At 39.3% G+C, this 17,895-nt stretch overlaps 2 protein-coding genes across 18 annotated transcripts in view; one reads left to right on the top strand and one right to left on the bottom strand.

Annotated features, from left to right (window-relative positions):
* Positions 1-5,849, top strand: part of RCBTB2 (RCC1 and BTB domain containing protein 2) — a 42,613-nt gene extending 36,764 nt beyond the window's left edge. For 11 of the 16 annotated variants that reach the window (XR_003513715.1, XM_027557259.1, XM_027557250.1 and 8 more), the window contains one exon: positions 4,595-5,849. Coding sequence is in view for 15 of the 16 variants with exons in the window: in XM_027557259.1 (XP_027413060.1) it covers positions 4,595-4,735 (141 nt within the window). In the remaining variant the exon portion in view is untranslated. The remainder of the gene's footprint in view (positions 1-4,594) is intronic. The other 5 variants (XM_027557255.1, XM_027557251.1, XM_027557252.1 and 2 more) reach the window with 1 other exon arrangement.
* Positions 5,850-8,591: 2,742 nt separating this feature from the next.
* Positions 8,592-17,895, bottom strand: part of RB1 (RB transcriptional corepressor 1) — a 120,325-nt gene continuing 111,021 nt past the window's right edge. For both annotated transcript variants that reach the window (XM_027557242.1, XM_027557243.1), the window contains exons 24-27: positions 17,810-17,840; positions 15,064-15,206; positions 14,497-14,546; positions 8,592-11,068 (exon numbers count right to left, since the gene is read on the bottom strand). In XM_027557242.1, coding sequence (XP_027413043.1) covers positions 10,995-11,068; positions 14,497-14,546; positions 15,064-15,206; positions 17,810-17,840 — 298 coding nt within the window. In that variant the 3' untranslated portion in view covers positions 8,592-10,994. The remainder of the gene's footprint in view (positions 11,069-14,496; positions 14,547-15,063; positions 15,207-17,809; positions 17,841-17,895) is intronic.

Raw genomic sequence — 17,895 nt, 5'->3', positions numbered from 1 at the left:
CTGGAAAAAACATAGCCTTGACTAGATGGACCTTTGTTGGCAAAGTAATATCTCTGCTTTTGAATATGCTATCTAGGTTGGTCATAACTTTCCTTCCAAGAAGTAAGCATCTTTTAATTTCATGGCTGCAATCACCATCTGCAGTGATTTTGGAGCCCAAAAAAGTAAAGTCTGACACTATTTCCACTGTTTCCCCATCTATTTCCCAAGAAGTGATGGGACCAGATGCCATGATCTTAGTTTTTGAATGTTGAACTTTAAGCCAACTTTTTCACTCTCCTCTTTCACTTTCATCAAGAGGCTTTTTAGTTCCTCTTCACTTTCTGCCATAGTTAATGTATAATTCTTTAAATGATAATATGAGCAGTTTGATGGAAAAAAATGGACCAAATGGATTTATGAACAAATGAAAACTAAGAATGAAAATAAAGTATAATTTTTCAGTTGTCAATAGGGAAATCTATTTTTAGAAATAGTACAGGCTCAGGATAATGGGTATTCTCCTAAATTGCTGAGGACAATGCAAATTAGTGTAATCAGTTGGGACGGTTTGGTATAATATGTAATAAAAGCTTTAAAAATTTAATTCTTTAAGGAATTCACTTGTAGAAAGTTATCTTAAGTAATCATGGATTCAAAGATTTAGCTTCAAAGACATTTCCTGCAGTGTTGTTTATAATTTTAAAAAATTTAAAAAATTCAGCATAAATATATCAGTTCTCAGTTCAGTTGCTCAGTTGTTTCTGACTCTTTGCAACCCCATGGACTGCAGCATGCCAGGCCTCCCTGTTCATCACCAACTCCCAGAGTTACTCAAACTCATGTCCATCAAGTCGGGGTTGCCATCCAACCATCTCATCCTCTGTCATCCCCTTCTCCTCCTGCCTTCAATCTTTCCCAGCATCAGGGTCTTTTCCAATAAGTCAAGTCTTCGCATCAGGTGGCCAAAGGGTTGGAGCTTCAGCTTCAGCATCAGTCCTTCCAATGAATATTCAGGACTGATTTCCTTTAGGATTGATCTCCTTGCAGTCCAAAAGAGCCTTCTCCAACACCATAAACACAGCATAAAGGTAGGAGAAAATTGTTTAAAAAATGGTATAGTCTTTGGGGTCACAAAGAGTTGGACACAACTTAGCAACTGAACAACAACCTCAGATATGCAGATGACACTACCCTTATGGCAGAAAGTGAAGAACTAAAGAGCCTCTTGATGAAAGTGAAGAGGAGAGTGAAAAAGTTGGCTTAAAGCTCAACATTCATAAAACTGAGATCATGGCATCTGGTCCCATCACTTCATGGCAAATAGATGGAGAAACAGTGGAAACAGTGGCAGACTTTATTTTGGGGGGCTCCAAAATCACTGCAGATGGTGATTGCAGCCATGAAATTAAAAGACGCTTACTCCTTGGAAGAAAAGTTATGACCAACCTAGATAGCATATTGAAAAGCAGAGATATTACTTTGCCAACAAAGATCTGTCTAGTCAAGGCTATGATTTTTCCAGTAGTCGTGTACAGATGTGAGAGTTGGACTATAAAGAAAGCTGAGCGCCAAAGAATTGATGCTTTTGAACTGTGGTGTTGGAGAAGACTCTTGAGTCCCTTGGACTGCAGGGAGATTCAACCAGTCCATCCTAAAGGAGATCAGTCCTGGGTGTTCATTGGAAGGACTGATGTTGAAGCTGAAACTCCAATACTTTAGCCACCTGATGCAAAGAGCTGACTCATTTGAAAAGACCCTGATGCTGGGAAAGATTGAAGGCAGGAGGAGTAGGGGACAACAGAGGATGAGACAGTTGGATGGCATTACCGACTCAATGGACATGAGTCTGAGTGAACTCCGGGAGTTGGTGAGGACAGGGAGGCCTGGCGTGCTGCAGTCCTTGGGGTCGCAGAGTCAGACACGACTGAGGGACTGAACTGAACTGAACAACAACAATGTTAATACCATTCAAGATATATCACTGACTGAAAAACTATGGTCCTGTTTTTTAATAAGTATATTTGTTGAATAAAAATATTTTAAAATTTTAAGTATAAATAGCTAAATTGAAAAAGACCAAAATTTATTATCTACATAGAATAAAAGACTGAAAAATATAGTCAGTGGTTATCTTTGAATTGGTGGGATTGTAGATGATTTTCATTTTGTTATATTTGCTAGTTTTTCCTGAATTTTCTATAGTGACCATGTATTGTTTTGATAATAAATAAAACTTGTCTTAGAGTTAAATCTTGAGGAAACAGGCCAGACTCCTTGGAGTCGATTTCCTTAAGGATATCCTTTCCTTTGTCAAAGAACAGGGACATTTTAGCAGTGAGCAGAAAAAAGCTTATAACTTCTTTTCTGCTTATATAAGTAATAATATGCTTATTAAAGAAAATTCAGAAAATACAAAAAGTATGAGGAAGGAAATGCCTCATCAACCAGAGGACACAAACATTTCATACAGCTCCTTCTGATTTTTCCCCTAGGTTATGTGTATATCTCTAAATACTAGATTTTTTTCACTTAACATTAAAAAAAAAAAACCAAAAACTTCCCTGCCTTGAAGCATGGACATTTAAAAGCATAGTAAATATTTGTCTTTCATCAAGGTAATAATACACTGGGCACTTACAACATGCAGAATGCTTCATGGCCAAATAGTAGCTATGTGCTTGGTTTCAAGAGTTTGTTACAGTCACGGCGATAATACTAGACTCTTCTGGACTGCGTCAAATCATGAGATGGCAGGCACATACTGCTTCCCTCTGAACTAGGCTTAATTTGCAAGACTTCTTCACGTTTCCTATTTATGTGAATTATTTGAATGCTTACCATCCAGCCCTTTGTTTTCTAGAAAGCAAGCTCCTTGAGGAATGGCAAGGACTTTGTTCTGCCAGACCCCTAGTGCGTAGGATAGTGCCCGACACATAGTAGGTGCTCGCTAAATGTTTGTTTAATGAACGTCCAACTTTGCCTTTAGAGGTAGACTGACTAACTGTTGTGCCCTAAATTAGTACGACAGACCACAAATAAAATTGACTCAGTGCATATGTCACATAAAAGTTTTTATAAAGAACAGTGCATTTGATGTGACTAGTATTCTTACTTGCTGACTCTAGTAAGCAAGAAATGGACAAAAAAAGAAATGGACATTTTCAGCAAATTATTCCTCATGCTTGACTATACTTAATACATTAATACAAGCCAGGGATTGTTCGAAGCACAGTTCATATCGTGCTTAATTCTCAAAAGAACCCATTAAGAATATAGGTATTATTATTATTCTAATTTACAAGTGAGGGAGCTTGAATCTGAGAGATTAAATTCTTAGTAAGCTATTAATAATAATTTTAAAGGTGAAATGCAATCCAGATTGGACCAATTTCAAAAGCACACGTTCTACCACAATTCTCTATTGTCTCCATATTTTAAAATCAGCAGTGTTTATGCACTGGCTCAGCAGATATCCACTGAGTGCCCATTAAATGTCTGACACCGTTCTAGGCACTTGAGGGTCCAAGAAGTGAACAAAACAGACCAAAGTCTCTGCTCTTATGGCACTTTCTGGTGGTGAGGCAATAGATAAACTAATATAATATGCGTTGTTAGGTGGTGATAGTGATATAAAAAAGTAAGTTAGGGAAGGGCAGTGGGAGGAGGCCAGACTGAGATGAAATCTGAAGGTTTAAATCTGAAGGAAGGAAGGGAGGGCTCACGAAGCAGAGCGGAGCACAGATGTGAAGGAGACGTGGCGGGCCGTGCAGCCTGGGCTCGAGGCCATCAGCGTCTCCAGGCTGGCCTGCCTTTCGCTCTCAGTTCTCTGGGGCCGGAAGTGTGTCCAGCCACCTGATTTCTGAGTCTCAAGTTTGCAGATCTAATCAAGGGAATCACTATGGGACTATTTTGTGTTTTTTTTTTGGCCTAGCGTACATTACAGTAAGCCAGAAATCACCAATCTGTGGAGTTTCTCTCAGCAGAAAGTTGTGATTTCTTCCAAGCACTTTCCCACTTCAGACCACTGAAGCTCTGTGTGATCCGATGACGCCTAACCATCCCAGCCTTGTCTTCTTGTGAAGGAGAAAGAGCAGTGGTCTGTTCATGACTTCAGAGCAGCAGTTCCCCAGATGACTCTTTCATGGCATACGCTTTCCTCACAAATTCTTTACAGGTAGAACTATTTAAGCCCCAGAAGAATATAAAAGAGGAGTGTTGGGCTCAACATAAAATCTCTTAATCAATTTACTCTATGCATTCACACAATAAAGAAATATTACACAAACAAAAAAGAGTGTTGTACTCTGAATAAATAGTGAAAGAGGAATGAACAGTACACACTGGTGCCTATCTCTGGGAAGAAAAAGTCTCATTTTTTGCATTGGTTACTGTGGATGAATTTGAATGCTTTCCTGTTACTTACATTTTTCCAAGCATAGACTCTTACCAGCTGTAGAGTTTTATAGCTGTTCTTTAGGTACTGCTGTCCCAGCATTTCTCTGTTGGCCATCAAATCCTCTTTCCTCACCTGTGTGTTTTAGGAATTTTTGTGCTGTGTTGCATTGCGTCAGGATATGCGAATTTGCTAAAACGTTTCTGTTGTCGTCCCTAGGACTTGGAAGAATTCTGCTTCCGGTTTTGCATAAACCATTTGACTGTAGTAACACAGACTTCGGGCTTCGCAGAAATGGACCATGATCTCTTGAAGAACTTTATCAGCAAAGCAAGCAGAGTTGGAGCCTTTAAAAACTGACCCTCACCTGCAGGAAAGAATTTCTAGTGTTTCCACTCTCCGTGCAACAGCCAGAGAATAACTTCTCCTTAATAGTGTTGATGATGAGCTACATTTGGGCTGAAAATGTTCTGTCAAAACAAGGGGATGGTGGTGAGTCTTCCCCACCTTCTGAAATCCAGTCTACAAGAGAAGGCATTAAGTGCTCTGTTCAGATGGGACTAAGCTCAAGGGGAAAAAATTGAAATGTCTTACTATATTTACCATTTCCTCTTACGAGTCACTTAAGTTGGAGACTTTTGGTACAGGGCTCTAAGTGTATGCTATTCTGGCCAAATTTCCATATTCAACAGGCTGGTGCCACACGGACAAGCGTGACCAGGAACGCTGGCACTGGCACTTTCAGCATCCAGCGCGCTGCCTTGCGTATAGTAGGCACTCAGCTTATTATCAAGTTTAATCATGCCCGAACAGCGTTTTATTTATGGGACACTGGATGAAGGAATAACTCAGGCAAAACAGATTTAAAACAACTGAGGTTCCTATTTTTATGGTACATTTTTCTGAGGAATAGTGGCTAATTTAGAGCGTTAATTAGAATTCACAAAAGGCCTTGGCAATTAAATTGTTGAAGACCCAAGGGCTAATTGTAATTCTGTGTTTTACTCTGAGTCCTTAATTTCTCATATGAAATTATTGAGTATGAAATACTATCTTTGAGTGAGTGTGATTCCTGGGCTCATTTGCCTTACGTAATTGCATAATGTCCTTTTACTTTTGTGTTAAGAGATTTGCCTCTGTAAGTAAAAATGGTTTTCTCTTGTAGTTGACTTTTATGTCACCACAAAACAGGTCTTTTAACTTGGCACAGTGTGATTATAAAAGTAGCAGCCAAAAAGGAACTAATACTTATATTTCATGGGCAGCACTAGCAAGAACGAGGTAAATTTATACTTTTTAGACCAAGTTACCCAACTGCGAATGAGAAACTGAAACAGGATGTAGGCTGCAGTGTCAGGCTCCTAACGTGTATTTCACAACATGATACCATGTGAAGAAACCTCTTTTGGAGTTAGAAACCTTGTTCTGATGCTGAACTGTTTGATAATAAAGTGCTCATTTGTAGGTAACAGAACAAATGCGTGTGTTTTTTAATTCATCAGAAGCAGCAAGATTCTACCAGCCTTATGTCTCTTAGATACACACAAGATTGTTTCACATAAGCTAATTTTTTAAAGGAGTCACTCAGATAAGGCATCATAGCAAAGCCTACCCTAAAACATAGATGACTTCTAAACAGGTTAATTACTATTCATCCACTTACCTACGAGTGAATGGTCTTTACTGGTGAGGTCACTCGAATCCTTATTTGTTTTTATTTATGTTTTCGCAGACCTGGTCTGGTAGAGGCCAAGGAGTCCGGGTGTCTCTAATTAAGGCAGAATCCCATTTTTGGAACTATACAGTATGGGTTATTTTAAAACAGCCTCACCCCATGTGTCTGAATGTTCTGGTAGGTTTACTGTTCTCTCCAGCAAAGAAACATCGAGGCTTGGGTGTTACCAGTCAGCTTCAGTTCTCACAGTCAGATGTCCACAGGCTTCACTCACTTCCGACTTCTCCTTACCCTGCTATGCTTGCTGTCACTGACCAAAAGCCTTTATGTTTTACAATGTCTTCCCGAACCTTCTCTTCCTCTTCCTTGCCCTTTTTGGACAGTCTTCTAAGTTCCTCAGGGCCTTTTTCTTTTATGAACTCATTTCATGGAAACATGGGACCACCCAGAGAGAAAAAAAGGTAAGTTTATTTAGGGATGAAAAATAGATTACCCTTCATGAGGCTCCATAGTGGGTCACCACTCTGCCAGAGTACATGTTAGTAAGAAGGGGTGGATGGAGTTCTAGCTAGATTTCCTCCAGAGAGGGAGAGACTATGATTTGTTTCCATAAACTTGGAAAACATACCTTCTGTGCCACCACCCCCCGCCCCCCACATATGGACTTCTGGATGCTAGAACTACAGTAGCGGGTAAGACCAGTCAGGTTGATCCCAGGATGGGTAAACAAGCAATAGGCAAGCTGAGTAAGGTCATTCCTGATGGTGGTGATGCTGTTACACTTTCAAAGGAGAGTGGCACAGTACAGAGGAAGGATTTTTAGCTTGGATGTCAAGGAAAACCTCTGAGCTGAGAGCCCTGAAAGATAAGAAACAAGCTAAACAAAATTGTGGGGGAAGATCACTCATGGACAGAAGGAAGAGCAAATGTGAAAGCCCACGGCAGGGACGGGCTTGGCATCACAAGACAAAAAGGCCAGTGTGGGCAAGCAGAGTGGGCATGAGGAGGAGGCAGTGACCCCCATTGTGAGTGCCCCTAGGAGAGGAGCGCAGCCAGTCCATTTACACTTTATTTTTTTAATTTAAATTTATTTTAACTGGAGGCTAATTACAATATTGTATTGGTTTTGCCATACATCAACATGAATCCGCCACGGGTGTACATGTGTTCCCCATCCTGAACCCCCTCCCACCTCCCTCCCCGTACCACCCCTCTGGGTCATCCCAGTGCACCAGCCCCAAGCATCCTGTATCCTGCATCAAACCTGGACTGGCAATTCATTTCACACATGATATTATACAGGTTTCAATGCCATTCTCCCAAATCATCCCACCCTCGCCCTCTCCCAGAGTCAAAAAGACTGTTCTATACATCTGTGTCTCTTTTGCTGTCTCGCATACAGGGTTATCGTTACCATCTTTCTAAATTCCATATATATGCGTTAGTATACTGTATTGGTGTTTTTCTTTCTGGCTTACTTCACTCTGTATAAATCGGCTCCAGTTTCATCCACCTCATTAGAACTGATTCAAATGTATTGTTTTTAATGGCAGAGTAATACTCCATTGTGTATATGTACCACAGCTTTCTTATCCATTCATCTGCTGGTGGACATCTAGGTTGCTTCCATGTCCTGGCTATTATAAACAGTGCTGAGATGAACATTGGGGTACACGTGTCTCTTTCCCTTCTGGTTTCCTCGGTGTGTATGCCCAGCAGTGGGATTGCTGGGTCATAAGGCAGTTCTATTTCCAGTTTTTTAAGGAATCTCCACACTGTTCTCCATAGTGGCTGTACTAGTTTGCATTCCCACCAACAGTGTAAGAGGGTTCCCTTTTCTCCACACCCTCTCCAGCATTTATTGCTTGGAGACTTTTGGATCGCAGCCATTCTGACTGGCATGAAATGGTACGTCATTGTGGTTTAATTTGCATTTCTGTGATAATGAGTGATGTTGAGCATCTTTTCATGTGTTTGTTAGCCATCTGTATGTCTTCTTTAGAGAAATGTCTGTTTAGTTCTTTGGCCCATTTTTTGATTGGGTCATTTATTTTTCTGGAATTGAGCTGCAGGAGTTGCTTGTATATTTTTTGACATTAGTTTTTGTCAGTTGCTTCATTTGCTAGTATTTTCTCACTTTAAAAGGATCACTTTCACTCTTTAAGGAGTAGAAAGGTGAGGAGGGAGGCAGAGACCAGTTAGAAGTCTCTAAGAGTGGTCCAGACATGAGCTATCAGAAGACAAGTTTTTATCTTGAGCAAGTATGTGTTTAGTAAAATGGGGAAAAACCAGGGTAGAAACAAGGTGTTTTTGTTTGTTTGATTTTGGTTTACATTTTGAGAAGCTGGGTGGGGTAGGAATTGAGTTCTTTTGGCGGTGAGAACTCTGACTTCTATGAAGAGGTCAGGGCTGGAGAAATAAATTTGGGATTCATCAGCATACAAAGCCCATCAAATGCTAAGAATGGACGAGCTACTAGGAGAGAATTTAGATACAGACGAGACTGTTACTGCACTTAATACAAAGACCACATTGGACCACTGAGACTCTTAACTAATTTATTGAAAAATAGACAGACTATTGTTAATTGTAGAAAATAGTAATGTAGCAATTTCAAATGTACAGTTTTAACCAATACAAAAAGCAATAAAGCAGTATCTGAAGTCTTATGTAAGAAATCTCAATACACGATCTCTGAAGTTCCTTAAATTCTGACACCAATTCTAACATGAAGTTATTAGCAAAAGACCCAGTAATGTGGTAAGCCCTTGACCTAAAAGCTAACTGATTTGTATGATATTCATGCAAAAATGAATGAGGAAGTGAGATAAAGCTTTCTAGTGCCTGTGTTACCAAGATAACTGTCAAAAAATAAAATTGCAACTTAATTGAGCACAAAATAAAATTTTGCTTTCTAACAAATAAGACCAGATTTCTTTTTAAAAAGAACTCTCAGTTTAAACAAAGTAATTTTCTAAAAGCTAGTAGATGCTACCTTAAATACCACCTATTTTAAATTATACCATCTCTAAATAAGTTAATCACACAAGATAGTTTAAATTACACCTTTAGGTGTCAGGGGGAGGGGGAAAGCGCCTCTTTTTCTACTGTAGCTATTTTAATTTGAAGCTTCTGCACAAAATCAGAGAGAGAAACATTAATGCCTAACCCAAAGACCTTTCATCACCCGCACTGTGGCCTAGAAATAATGTGGCTTTGAAGGTGCCAGTGTAAGACCATGCTGAAGTTAAAAAAAAGACAACTGCTAGTTCCAAAGATACATGGGAGACATGTACCATTCCAGGAAAAAAAAAAAGCCCTCTTCCCAAAGGAGAGGAGAATCACTGGTGAGATGCAATTAGGTGGGAGACATGTACCATTCCGGAAAAAAAAAAAAGCCCTCTTCCCAAAGGAGAGGAGAATCACTGGTGAGATGCAATGAGGAAACTCTAAGAAAAAAAACTAAAAAAAAAAAAAGCTCCTATAGTTAACAGTCTGTTTGTAGAGTAAAATTACTTTGTATCTTGATTCTTTGGGACCCAGAAACATCAGAAAGTGTCCTTGGGATGTACTGGATCCGGATCCTCGACAGCAAAGCTCTAGTTGAACACTTTATTTTCCAAGTACTAGACAGGTACTTAATGAATTCAGTGATCTGAATGGTATAAAAACCAAAAGTACTATTAATAACTCTTTATTTTTAAAGCATGAGTTGGATAAAGAAAAGGATCAATAAACTCTTACAAGTCCTGAGGTATGAAACCTATATCAGTAGTATGACAGTATCTCAGGTTTATACTTTTGTTTTCTGTTTGCATTTTAAAACTAAAATTTATAAAACAAACACACAGTACACCCATTTAGTTTCCATTAGTAAACTAAACTCTAATGTGTAAAAAAATCATTTTCTCCTAAGTTTCTAGCATCTGTTTTAGCGCAAGAGTTCAGGGTCATTTGGGTGAATGGGGGCAGTCAGCCAAATTGCATTTGGAAGACAAGACGCATTTTCTAAGGGTATTCATGTTAAATTAAAAAAATAAATATAAATTAATAAAAATAACAGCAAACATCACATACGTGCCACAAGAGAAGACAAAGTACTCGGATAGGCACAGGTTGTGAGACTCACTCCTGGGGGATCCTGCCACCATTTGTAAAGCAGAACAATTATTAAGTAAGACCCCTACGTATCAACGAGTTCCATTCCAAGAGCACGTTCTTAAGTCCAATTTGTTCATAAGTCCAACAAAGTTAGCCTAGGTACCCAACAAACACATTGGCTATATAGTACTGTACTATAGTAGGCTTATAATACTTTTCACACAAATAATACATTAAAAAAACACATAAAAATAAAACATTTTCAGTCTTACAGTACAGTACCTTGAAAACTACAGTAGTACAGTACAACAGCTGGCACACAGGCTGGCACTGAGTGAACAGCAAGAAGAGTTACTGATGGCGAAGGGACAGGAGGAGGGAGACGGCAGAGCTGAAGGGTCGTCAGCAACAGGAGACGGAAGGCAAGCTGCAACTTCATGCCTGATATTGACGGCACAAGTTCTGGTTCCTCGCTGGGTTCAATTGTTCACATCTTTGAAAGTTCACATCTTGAAGGTTTGTACATAGGGGCCTTACGGTACTTTGGAAATAGAAACATCTGGTACAGCTTTTTCAATGGCAGGATCGACATAAGATTTGATCGACAGACACAAGATTTTCAATCTTGTACAAAAACAATGCATGTTCTAGTGAGTACAATGTTGCCAGTGGCTTAGGAATCCCCTGCACAAATACTCAACTGTGCTATCCACAAAGAGATATGTATTATCTTCTTCACTAACTGTGGCTGTAAACAGAACCTGGGAGAGCCCTACAATCAGATCTGTAGGAGACAAAGACAAGCCGGACGTGTGTAGGGTGCCCACCAAGGTCGTGGGGTCCTCACTTTTCTTCCCTGTTTGAGGTATCCACGCTCTCATTCATTTTCTGCTTTTGCATTCGTGTTCGAGTAGATGCTAAAAAAAGGATGAAGAAATGTGAACAGCACTGATGGTGTGGGGTAAGTTGGCAAAGGGCTACTCTATTTGTTATGCTCACACCAAACTGATGGAGCCCAGAACCTCACAAGCTGTGCTTTCCAATTTTTAAAATCATATACCCCTATCAGCCAGCTTTCTCCCAAAATATGTACCATTAAAGTATGTATGTATTTATGTATATGTGTATAAATTATAAAACATATACCCCAAGCATTAAAAATCAATGAGATAAATAAGCATTCTAATATTGTCTTATGTATCTCCACAAGGTGATCTTACACACACTCAAGTGTGCCCAACTTTGTAGACCACTGCTCTAGAGGTGATGTGGTTAAGTCTGGCATCTAAGCAAAGCAGAATCCTGGGCTGGTCCAGAATCTGCTGGAGTGAGTGTTATTCTTCATGAAGTTCAGAATTCCCTTGTGTTTGGAGATGCACGCAAGTACTGCAAACACATCAGCTCGCAGCTGATTTATTTTTTTTTAATTTAATTAATTTGGCTGCACTGGGTCTATTGCTGCGAGGGCTTTCTGCAGCTGTGGTGAGCAGGGACTACTCTAGCTGCAGCGCGCAGGCTTCTCACTGCGGTGGCCCCCGTGTGGCCGAGCACAGGCTCTAGGTGCCTGGGCTGCTAGTTGCGGTGCGCGGTCTCTAGAGCACGGGCTCAGCAGTTGCGGGGCACGGGCTTCCTTGCTCCTCACCATGTGGGATCTTCTCAGACCAGGGATCACACTTATGTCCCCTGCACTGGCAGGCAGACTCTCAACGGCCAGAACACCAGGGAAGTCCAGCTTACAGCTCATTTAATTTGGACGTGGACATTTTAAAATACATTATTAATTACAACATAGACAAAAACAGAAAGCTTCTTTTAAATTATTTCAAAATTCTTAACTTGATTTTAGAGGTGGGCAAGAGTTCTTTATAAATAAGCACAAAGAACATTCACACTTGGTAAAGAACAGAAAGAGTGACTCAGTCTCCTCTTCTGGTCCTTCCACTCTGAGCAGTCCAGCACTGTGTGATGGCCTGTTTTTGAGGAAAGCTGAGGAGCGACCTGGAGAATTCCTTACCCTTATGGATTAAAACTCCTGCCACTTCTCCTCCAGTGTCTAGCTGTACGAAGGCCCTGGACTTCAGTCTGGCAGAGGGAATTCACAGTCACTGCTAAGCGTGTCAGTGTGAAATGGACTGACTACAGCAACTGAGCTCCTCTCTAGGAAAATACACATATTTTTACATCTTTCTACTCCTTTTAAAATGCATATTTGTGGGCTCCAAAAGGCTTCCACATATTTTTAAGGCCTGATTTTGGTTATAAGCTTCATGTCTGTTTTCATGCACTGGGGAAGAAAAGCTACAAAAACAGTAGTATATTAATTGATGTAAAATCCAAAAAGATTAATTTATAAGCAAAGAACTTAAACTTTTGTTACATTTAGTTTCAATAGTATCTTCAAATAATATACATAGAAAAATGGTTTAAAATCAAAAGTAATTTTAAAAACTTTGTATCTCAATGTTAGTATACACAGAGATGTACTGAGAGAAAGCTTCTTTTTAAAAAGTCACATTTTAATTGGTATTGTTCTTATCGATACGTCTTATGACCTAAGGATGACAGTTTTAATTCTTATTATCTCTTGAATATTTGTCTTCTTTCCAAGCCCTGTTTCTATTTCCTGTTAATGGATCTGGCACCAGATTATCAGGAAATGTCACCTTTTCCTGGTGACATTACGTGCCTACCTCTCTAAGACAGTCCAATAACAGTCTGTGCTTCCCTGGTGGCTCAGTAGTCAAGAACCCATCTGCCAATGCAGGAGACCCGGGTTCGATCCCTTGGTTGGGAAGATTCCCTGGAGGAGGAAATGGCAACCCACTCCAGGATTCCTGCCTGGAGAATTCCATGGACAGAGGAGCCTAGTAGGCTCAAAGAGTCAGACATGACTTGGCAACTAAACAACAACAAACAATTTATGCACACTGATCTTTTTCCTTTATTTACTTTTTTTTAATGTGGACCAATTTTAAAAGTCTTTATTGATTTTGTTATTGTTTCTGTTTTACGTTTTGGTTTTTTGGCTGTGAGGCATGTGGGGTCTTAGCTTCCACACCCCCTGCACTGGAAGGTGCCTTCTCAATCACGGGACCACCAGGGCAGTCCCCTGACCTTGTTCTTAATGTGCTGTCCATCTGACTCTACTAGGGTTAATCTTTCACAATCTCTGATTAGTTTAGGAGAGAATTCCATTTGCCTTAACATTCCAATGGAAACAGTGACAGACTTTATTTTTTGGGGCTCCAAAATCACTGCAGATGGTGGCTGCAGCCATGAAATTAAAAGACACTTGCTCCTTGGAAGAAAAGTGATGACCAATCTAGATAGCATATTCAAAAGCAGAGACATTACTTTGCCAACAAAGGTTCGTCTAGTCAAAGCTATGGTTTTTCCAGTAGTCACGTATGGATGTGAGAGTTGGACCATAAAGAAAGCTGAGTGCCAAAGAATTTATGCTTTTGAACTGTAGTGTTGGAGAAGACTATTGAGAGTCCCTTGGACTGCAAGGAGGTCCAACCAGTCCATCCTAAAGGAAATCAGTCCTGAATATTCACTGGAAGGATGGATGCTGAAGCTGAAACTGCAATACTTTGGCCACCTGATGTGAAGAACTGATTCACTGGGAAAGACCCTGATGCTGGGAAAGATTGAAGGTGGGAGGAGAAGGGGACGACAGAGGATGAGATGGTTGGATGGCATCACCGACTTGATGGACATGAGTTTGAGCAAGCTTCGGGAGTTGGTGCTGGACAGGGAAGCCTGATGTGCTGCAGTCCATGGGGTCACAAAGAGTCAGACACGACTGAGTGACTGAACTGAACTAACATTCCAAACTGACATCAGTCTAACTTGGAAAATGATTTAGTATTCTTTATCAAAATTCTGATTTCTAGTAATGGAAAACTTTTGTTTGAAATCCAGTTCTAAAACTTGCAAATTAGGAAAATTCGGTAATAGCAGAATAAAAGATTATTCTTTAAGTAAGGGTGATGGTATTTATATATGCTAAGTTTCTAACACTCTCCCTATATCCAGCACTCAGAGAGTTCCTCATTATAGTTCTGCTATCCCAAAATATTTTCCAGCCACAGCCATCCGTAATGAAGATGTGGTTTCACTTCTTGGTCTTCCTGCTGCACAGTAGATGTTCGGATGGATGAAGATGACCTGAACTTTGCATCATACATTTAATCCACAGATACTTGTAAATAACATATTGTTGACTGAATTATATTTTAAATGCATAAAAGTCTGCTATTCTATCAATTTATCCTTATAATGAAAAGGCTTTTTGCAATGTAAACAATTGTTCATTTATTTACTTACTCAAATAAGTACTTACTCATTTCTGCCAGTTTCTGTTGAAATTTGGATTCCCCTGGGAGATGTTTACTGCAGATTTAAAAATTCAAAATATTTCATATGTATATGTATAAATGAAAAACTCAAATTTCCAAAAACTGTGGCATTTTCAATGACTATTTATGCTCTTACTTTAGTAAATAGCTTTTATTGTCAAAGGATTATAAATCAAACATCTAAAATACAAATGTCATAAATTTATGAGCCTAGATATTTTATCCGTGGTTCTTATAAAGTAGGGTAGCGTTTTTCAAGAGCGAGCATTTTAAAATCTAATGTTAATCAAAACTAACAAAATTCTATCCATGGCATTGTAAAGCCTGATTAGATTTGTAAACATCTGATATTTTCAATGAATTTCAGTAGATTTACGTGGTGCTTTTTTAACTTTGGGATGCAGTCACATCTTTTATTTTGAGCGAGCCTCATAATTTCCAAAATATTATTGGCATGAGAGAGACTGGCAGAAGCCAGGAGCAGAGCGGCCACTCTGGGTTCTCCCGACGACCAGCTCAGCTCCTGAGACACGTGCTAGCACTGTCCCTACCTTCCATCTGCTTCATCGGATCCTTCGATGTCAAAGCGCAGTTTTTTCAGTGGTTTAGGAGGGTTGCTTCCCTCAGCACTTCTTTTGAGCACGCGGTCGCTGTTACATACCATTTGATTTATTTTCTGGAACTTCTCTGAAGTCTACAAATTATGGAATTCTTTATTTTAGATCATTTTGTAGTTAGCAACCCCAAATTGTAGGTTTGAGGTGGGTCAAAAATCAGGCAAAGGTAATATCTGCATTTAACTTCCTGCTTTTTTGGACCAAACGGGAGATACGAAAAATGTTAAAATCAGACTAACCGCACCTAACTCTGTCCCAATAAATACCCACTCTTCTCACACCCTCCTGTGTCTTCCCAACAACTCTGACTACTACTTCAAAAGTCCTGGTTCCTCATTTTCAGAACTTACTCAAGCACAAAACCAGGGCTATTTCTCAGAAGCATGCAAAGCTGGAAGAGCTTTCTGGAACCTTTTTTTTTTTTTTAAGCACAGCATAACCGGAGCAAATGTTACAAGAATTCAATAAGAGGTGTCTAGTGAAGAATAATTTTGGACTCACTTTATGAATATCATGCTGACAAGTCACACAGCTTATAAATTTGAAATCATCACTGATGTAGTATTTGTTGATACTCCTAACTCTTAAAGGTTTAAAATAAAATATTAAATATCTGAAAAAATCAAAGTATTTGAGTCCTTCCAAGTACTATTAGAGATAATTTGATTTATATATCTCCTGAGGAAGAATCCTTTCACAGTAAAGAAAACTTTGGTAAAAAATGCTGAAGAGGGCACAATACCTTATTTTATCCAAAGGACAAACACATGGAAAAACTGTGTCTTATCTATTTCAGAACGAGACTGAGGTGATTATCTCAGTGATGTGTATTAACATGCTTATTTGGATTCTAGCATGAAATCAGACTTTCCAATAGAAGTTAAATCTGATTTGACACTGAGGATTAGCTTTGCTAATTATGCAAAGCTAATTTTCATTAGCTAATTTACCAAAAATTAAATGAACTAAGTTTCTAAAAATTAAATGCAAAACCAGATTTTGATGGAAAATATATTTAGAGAGCATGTATAATATGATAGAAATGAAATTCTGTACACCTATTAAATGGATTTCCAGTTATCAGCTTTAAAATATGGAAGTATGTATAACATTCTTTCAGCTCTTTCAGAGTTTATGGCAAGCAAAACAGTTTGAAGACCACTACTCTATACTTGACTTCCCTGGTGGCTCAGATGGTAAAGCATCTGCCTACAATGCAGGAGACCTGGGTTTGATCCCTGGGTCACGAAGATCGCCTGGAGAAGGAAATGGCAACCCACTCCAGTACTCTTGCCTGGAAAATCCCAAGTCAGACACAACTGAGCGACTTCACTTTCTTTCTTTCCACTCTATACTTAATCTGGATCCAATCCTATTTATGTGGTCCACATCGCCTTTGTGAAGCCTGACAGCTGTAGCCTGTGTTTAGCTAAATGTCATCGCATTTACTATTTTGTAACACACATGTTAATATTTGGTCTCATAGTATACAACATGTATCTCTCTCTAGTTATTTCATTGGAGGGGCAGTGTGTAGGCAGAGGCTAGAATGGCCTTCAATAATTGTCTCCTTGAATGTGGGGCTGGACATAGTGTTGTCCTGCTTCTGACAAAATAATGCAGCAAAAGTGATGGCAAGTCACTTCCAATATGACAAAAAGACTGACTTCAATTTTGCTTATCTCCCTCTTCCCCTCCCCTCCTCTCTGTTGTGAGAAGCCACTCGAGGGAGAAACCCGGGTGTCAAGGAACTGATGTTGGCTTGAGCCAACAGCCATCAAGGATCAGCCAACAACCATACGAGTGAGTCTAAGTGAGAAAGGTGGTCCTCCAGGTGAACCTGGAGATAACTGCAGATCCAGCTGACATGCTGACTGCAGCCTCATACAGACAGACCCTGGACCCGCTGAGCCAGGCCTGCTCAATGACCCACAAGGAATGAGATTAAAAAAGGTTTAAGTGCCTAAGTCTGGGGGTGGTTTGTTACACAGCAATAAATAACAAACATAGGTGGGAGTGGTGGGGTGAAACATTCAGTATGCTCACTGAATATGGACTGTGAATTAGTGACCGTAAGGAAAGGCCAGCTAAAGTAGTGGGCTCCCAGACTAGAATAACCATTTCCAAGCTTAACTTCCCCCTGGATTCCACTGCAACAAAGACCACCACATAGCCTGTCACTTACACTGGGGCATGTAACCAATTCCTAATCAATTTACCAGGGAAGAATATCCTAGAAGTTGGAGAAGAAGGAAAAGCAAAAGTGTATATATGTACAGAAAGAGACCAGTAGGCACTGGCTGGTGACAAGTGGGCGCGGTGACTACATTTTGGAATATTTTAAATCATACTCCCAATTAGTGAAATTCAAAGCTGTTTTCTAAAACATTCCTTTGAGACTGTATAATGCACATATATATTTGTATGTATATACATTAATGTATACACACATATAAGCTCAAAGATGTTTAGAAAGCAGTTTTGAAATACACCAATTATGAATATGATTTAAAATTAGACCCAATTTGAAAATAAATCTGATATATATCTTCTAAATTTTATGCAACATGCTTGAATAAGGTACTTGAATAGTAGCATTTATAAATTCAATTACAGAAAATTTCAAATTCTTTTTTAATTATGGTATCATGCTATAGTAATTCACAGAAAAAATACTCACCCCAAATGATTCACCGATTGATACTAAGATTCTGTCAAGTTAATATAAAATACAAATTAGTAATGCAAATCATATACAGCTATGCA

Source organism: Bos indicus x Bos taurus, chromosome 12 (genome assembly GCF_003369695.1).
Source record: "Bos indicus x Bos taurus breed Angus x Brahman F1 hybrid chromosome 12, Bos_hybrid_MaternalHap_v2.0, whole genome shotgun sequence".
Taxonomy (NCBI): domain Eukaryota; kingdom Metazoa; phylum Chordata; class Mammalia; order Artiodactyla; family Bovidae; genus Bos; species Bos indicus x Bos taurus.
This window is presented reverse-complemented; position numbering and strand designations above follow the sequence as displayed.